Below are 6,095 nucleotides of genomic sequence, written 5' to 3'. Positions count from 1 at the left end.
TTGACAAGCCGCCCGTACGAACAAATCATGGACGAGTTCTGGGGCCTGTTGGACGCCTTCCCGCGCATTCGCATACCAGGAGAGGAAAAGTCGGAAACCATCAGTCAAGAAGTCAACCTCGTCATCCGATACCGAGTCGAACAACTAGCGAGGAAACAACGGCTTTCAGACAAGATCAAGTCCTCTTTGGAAAACCGGTTGCTCGAAATGGAGCACCGCACATACCTCTGGGTTTACCTTGTGTTCGACTATTTAGAGACAGGCTTTGAAAAGACACTAAAGGGAGTCGAGGCTGCTGTTCAGACACTACCAAAGAGCATCAACCAAGTATACGAGCGGATTCTGAATAAGTCCAGGGAAGACCCAATGGTCAAGAAAGTCTTGAGTATCATTTTGGCAGCGAGGCGGCCGTTGACGCTCGTGGAAATGAACATTGCTACAAAAATAAATGGCCAAGGACAGACTTTCCGCGACCTCCAACTCGAGGAAGAAGCAGACTTCAGATCACGTCTCCGAACGTGGTGTGGCCTGTTTATCTCCATTCATCACGGCAAGGTTTACTTCCTTCACCAAACTGCCCGGGCGTTCCTTATAGAGTCGTCATCTACAGCAGCGTCGCCAGAGCTACGATGGCATCACTCCATCACCACCCGTCATGCACACACTGTTCTTGCTGAGATTTGCGTGTTCTATCTGAACATGTTTCTCTCCGAAGAGGAAGAGGCATCCAGCCACGATGCCGATCACGGTGCCCTTTTGAATTACTCGGCCAAAAACTGGGCCTTTCATCTCAACAAGGCTGAAATTGAAAGTAACTCCGCGATGGTGACTCTCGCTCTCGGACTTTGTGACACAGATTCGACGAGTAATTTAGTATGGCTCAACATTTACTCAGAGACTAGACCATGGGATACTCTTACGAGTGTTACAACTCTTTTATTAGCGTCATATTTTGGACTGACTCACGTGGTCAAACTATTACTCGACAAGGGCGCCGACATCGAGGCAAAGGCTAAGGATGGTTCGACTGCGATGTCGTTTGCCGCCGCGTTAGGTCACGAGGCCGTTGTACGGTTATTACTCGATAAGGGCGCCGATATTAAGTCGAAGGATATTAGTGGTATAACGGCGTTATTGAATGCCGCCGCGTGGGGCCATGAGGCCATCGTACGACTACTACTCGAAAAGGGTGCCGACGTTAAGACGAAGGATAATAATGGTGTAACGGCGTTATCGTATACCGCCGGGTGGGGGGTAACGAGAGTATCATACGACTATTACTCGACAAAGGTGTCGATATTAACGTGAAGAATATACAGGGTACGACGGCGTTATCGCATGCCGCACGGATAGGTCACGACGCCAACGTACGGTCACTACTCGACAACGGTGCCGATATTAAGTCTAAGGATAATAATAGTCTAACGGCGTTATCGCATGCCGCCGCGTTAGGTCACGAGGCCGTCGTACGGTTACTACTCGAAAAGGGCGCCGACATCGAGGCGAAGGATATTGGTGGTATAACGGTGTTATCGTATGCTTCCGGGTGGAGGGGTAACGAGGCAGTCGTACGGTTACTACTCGACAAAGGTGTCGATATTAACGTAAAGAATAATCGTGGTTTGACGGCGTTGTCGTTTGCTACTATAAGGGGTTTCGAGGCCGTCGTACGACTACTACTCGACAACGGTGCCGATGTTAAGGCGAAGGATAATGATGGAATGACGGCAATGATGTTTGCCGTTAAGAATGGCCACGCGGCTATCATCGAACTGTTGGAATTGTATGGTGCCTAATTCGAATAATAATGTAGTTATCCTGTAAGTAATATTACCTCTTTTAAAATCATTTCGATTGAATTCTGTAAGGCTTTGACGGCGTCCATCAGTTTGGGTACGTGTTGTGCATCAGGTTGAGTCCCAGGTTGGCGTGTGGCCGACCATGGTGCTTCTCCGGATGTTCTGGTTGTGTTCTTTTTTGGCAGATCTCTGGCTATGTCGGCTGTCGTATGGATACAGATGATGGAGCGAGATACCATCGACAAAAAGTATAGCCATAAGCATCTTCACATGCATTTACATTTGCTCGTGCCAACGGGAGCTCCCTCAGTATAATCCAGACGGTGGCGTAATGTGTCATTGATTCGGTGGTACTGGCTGTAATGTGTAGCGTGAGGTTGTTCATGTACCTAATAATCCCGAACCCGAGTCAATATAATAGCATCAAAAATTGCTTTATCGATGCCACCAAAATATGCGCTTGCCTTGCATTGCTTAGAAGATGCACAACGCATTGAATATGTACTTGTCCGATTTATTTATTATTCACCGAGGGCAATCGTGACTGCAAAAATGTGAAAATATAAGACAGCAATAGCAAAATGTCTCTCTTCTATCCTCTACTCATTGTTGCCCGAGCCACGGCCAGCACCGGCACCGGCACCGGCACCGGCACCACCAGCGTCGCTGCCGCGCATGAAGTCCCGCGCCAAGTTGGCAATGCTGGGGTCGGACATGAGCGCGGACAGGTCGGGCAGGCCGCCGCCGCCGCCAAACTGGCTCGCCAACTCGCGCACGCGCGGGTTGCCCAAGAGGTTGGCCATGCGCTCCGGGTTGTCCATGAAGTCCTGGGCCGCGGCTGCGAACATGGGGTTGTTCATGATGGACGCAAAGTCGGGGGCACCACCAGCGCCGCCGCCGGCACCGCCGCCCCTAAGCATGCTGGCCAGGTCGCCCAGGTTGGGCACGCCGCCAGCACCGGCGCCGCCACCTGTGCCGGGCGCGCTGGCCGACACGGCATCCCGGGACGACTGCTCCTCTTCCTCCTCCGCCAGCTCGTCCACGCGCCGCTTGGCCGTCTCGTAGCCCTTCTTCATGGCATCGCTGCCGCCGTTGCCCTCGTAGGCAATGCCCTGCTGGTAGGCGTCCATGGCGCCGCGGGCGTCGCCCAGGGCAAACTTGGCGAGGCCCAGGCGGGACCAGGCCTTGGTGTAGTGGGGGTCGATGGCGACGGCGGCCTCGGCGTCGGTGCGGGCGCTGGCGTGGTCCTTGGCGGCCGAGTGGGCGGCGGCGCGGTTGGAGAGGTAGATGGCGTTGGTGGGGTGCAGGCCGAGCGCCTGGGTGTAGAGGGCAATGGCGGACGCGTAGTCCTTTTGGGCCATGGCGGCGTTGCCTTTGCTCTTGAGGCCTTCGGCTTCCTTTTTGGTGGCCGCCGAGGGTTCTACGGGCGTGGAGGGGGCGGCAGCGGCAGCGCCAGCCGGCGCCGACGACGATGCAGACGCAGACGCAGTCGAAGACGAGCCTGGGCCGCCGGCACCGCCTGCGCCGCGCAGCTTCTCATACACGGCGTAAATCTTCTCCAGCGACTGCCCGCCCACCGCCTCCTTGACGGCCGCCTTGTCCGCCGGGTCCACCTTGAACGACTCGGCCACGCAGGTAATGGCCACCTCGACCGAATCGCGCTCGTCGGCGGCAATGGTGCCGTCGGACGCCGACGTCGACAAGAAGTCGCAAATGGCAAGCGCCAGGCGCTGTTTTGACGTGAGAGACTGGAGCTGTCAGTGCGGAGCTCGTTTGAGCGACGGGAGCCATTGCGAAGCGTGGCACAGACTTACCATGTTGTGTGTGCGTATGTGTGAGTGTGTGGTGCGTGGGTGTAGGGGAGGAGTGGTTGAAAGGTGAGACGTTAAAGTCAAAGTCAAAGTGGTGATGTTGCTTTGGTGTCAACAACCTATCTTTACGCTGTGCGTCGCACCTGCCACCATCGAAACCGACAGCACCTCGCAGAAGCCCAACCCAACACACAGAGAAGGAGCACCTGCTAGCGTCTTTCCGTTGGAGGGGTCGTTTTGGCGGCAGTGGAAGGCTCGGCTGGGGTCCACTTTTAACTGGGCAGACGTTGCGCTGTGCACGTTGTGTGGCAGCCTGCTGGTGGCGGTTGCACGTGGATTCAGTACGTGTATAATGCACAGTGCATACTGTAAGGGCACCGTACGAATACTGTACGAGCTTCCCCAGCTTTGGGCGTGAGAATAATCGCTGTTGGCAGTAGCACCAACAAGCACAAGATCGCCAACACGACCAAAGCACAACATACCGAGGTCGGATTCTACGGCCGTGCCTCTGCGAGATCAAACGACTCGAGCAGCCTCAAGTTTTTTCTCGCTGGCGAGACGCTGACATGCGCTGAGTGGTGACTGTCTCGACGTTCTACCGACCTTCAGCCTTCATTCCAACGCACGCCTCTTCCTCGTACTCTTCGTCTTCCCTCGTCACCGCCTCCTCACAGCACCATGGTCTCCGCCGAGACGACGGGGACCGCCCCCGGGGACGACGCCGACGAAAAGTCCTGCTTCATCTGCCTGCAGACGGCCGGCGAAACGCCCGACGCCGCGTGGGTCACGCCCTGCCCGTGCTCGCTCGACGCGCACGAAGACTGCATGCTGCAGTGGATCGCCGAGACCGAGGTGACGCTCAAGCAGGGCGCCAACCGCGGCAAGAAGCTGCGGTGCCCCGCCTGCAACGCGCGCATCCGCACCGTCGAGCCGCACGACGCGCTCGTGGCCCTGGGCGACCGCGCCGCCCGCGCGTACCAGCACACGGCCCCGGCGCTGCTGGGCACGATGCTCATGGGCATGGGCGTGGTCGGGTCGAGCTTCTACGGGTACCACTCCATGGCCGCGTTTGCCGGCGAGGGCGAGACCATGGCGTGGCTCCTGTCCAGCTTTGAAGACGCGGCGGCGGACGTGTTGGTGGCGGCCGGGGGCCACCAGCGACCACCCGGCGCGCCCGTCGCGCCCGTCGTGCCCGTGGCCATCGGCTGGCGCGACAGCATGTCGTTTGTCAACAAGGTCTTCTTGCTCAACCTCGTCGCGCCCAGCCTGCTGCTGCACCGCGCCGTGCCGAGCCTGGCCAACCTCATCGCCCTGCCCGTGTCGCTCGTCTACGGCGCGACCCTCGTGTCGCGCCACCACCTGCCGCGCTGGCCGCCGTCGCCGCGTTGGGCCGTCGTGGCCCTGCCCACGCTCAGCATTGCCTATGCGACGGCCTACTACGACCTGTTCGGCGGGCTGGAGCGGCGGCTGAACCGGGCCCTGCGCGGGCGGCCGGAGACGGACGAGGCGGAGAACCATGGGCACGAGCTGCGGGCGCCGGCGGCCGGGAACGTGGCCGGGAACGCGGACGGAGACGACCAGCGCGGCGTCGTGGCCCGGCTGCGCCGCTTGGGTGCGCTCGTGGCCCAGCTGGCAGGCCACGACAATGACAACGGCGACAACGGGGAGGGACCGGGTCCAATGGGCCTGGAGGTGGCCGTGGACATTGTGGTCGAGGAGGTGGAGGAGGATCCACAGGGCGACGACGACGACGACGACGGATGGGTGGATGACGACGACGACAACGAAATCTTGCCACCGAGGGAGGTCCGCGACGATGACCTGAATATACTGGGCGATGTGGGCAATGTGGGTGGGAACGACAACGACAACGACGGCGACGACGACGCTGCATTGCCACCACCCGACATTCTACGGGCGCGGCTGGGCGTGGCTGCCGATGCCGACCACGGCGCTGGCGACCTCGGTGCGGCCCATGGGGCCAATGGGGACGCCATTCCACTCGCCGAGGCACTGGCCGCGCAGGTGGCCGACGCCAACGGTCCCGTGCCGGCAGCAGAAGCGCCTCCTCCTGCTGCGCATGCTGGCGGCGGTGGAGGCGGTGGAGGCGGTGGAGGCGGTGCCGGCGGCGGCATGTTTGTCTCGGACATTCTGGCCGCCATCACGACCCAGCTGCTGCTGCCGCGCTTCGCCGCCACCATGGGCATGCTTCTGGGCCATGTCCTGCCGCGCAGATGGGTCACGCCGCCGGCGGCGTTGCAGACGACGGTGCGCGGCGGTGGTCGTCCTGGCGGTGGAGGGCTCTTGACCCAGAGATGGGGCCGCAGCTTGGTGGGCGGGCTGCTCTGGATCGTCTTGCGGGATGCGTGGACGCTGTACATCAAGTACCGCCGGGTGCAGGTCAAGAAGCAGCGCAAGATCAAGAATGTGGACAGAAAGCGGCACAAGGATGCGGCGACCCAGTCGTAGACGCGTCTACATG

General features: G+C 59.5%; 2 protein-coding genes across 2 annotated transcripts; one reads left to right on the top strand and one right to left on the bottom strand.

Annotated features, from left to right (window-relative positions):
- Positions 1-2,398: 2,398 nt before the first annotated feature.
- Positions 2,399-3,590, bottom strand: SPBR_05067 (uncharacterized protein; the record flags this gene model as incomplete). Its single annotated transcript, XM_040763344.1, has 2 exons — positions 2,399-3,553; positions 3,582-3,590. 2 exons carry the CDS (start codon positions 3,588-3,590, stop codon positions 2,399-2,401), a joined length of 1,164 nt encoding a protein of 387 aa, XP_040615093.1.
- A 701-nt stretch (positions 3,591-4,291) lies between these two features.
- Positions 4,292-6,082, top strand: SPBR_04857 (uncharacterized protein; the record flags this gene model as incomplete). The annotated part of the gene is made up of 1 exon (XM_040763134.1): positions 4,292-6,082. The coding sequence occupies one exon, from the start codon at positions 4,292-4,294 to the stop codon at positions 6,080-6,082; it is 1,791 nt and encodes a 596-aa protein (XP_040615092.1).
- Between the last annotated feature and the right edge of the window lie 13 nt (positions 6,083-6,095).

Source organism: Sporothrix brasiliensis (genome assembly GCF_000820605.1).
Source record: "Sporothrix brasiliensis 5110 chromosome Unknown Cont21, whole genome shotgun sequence".
NCBI lineage: Eukaryota > Fungi > Ascomycota > Sordariomycetes > Ophiostomatales > Ophiostomataceae > Sporothrix > Sporothrix brasiliensis.
This window is presented reverse-complemented; position numbering and strand designations above follow the sequence as displayed.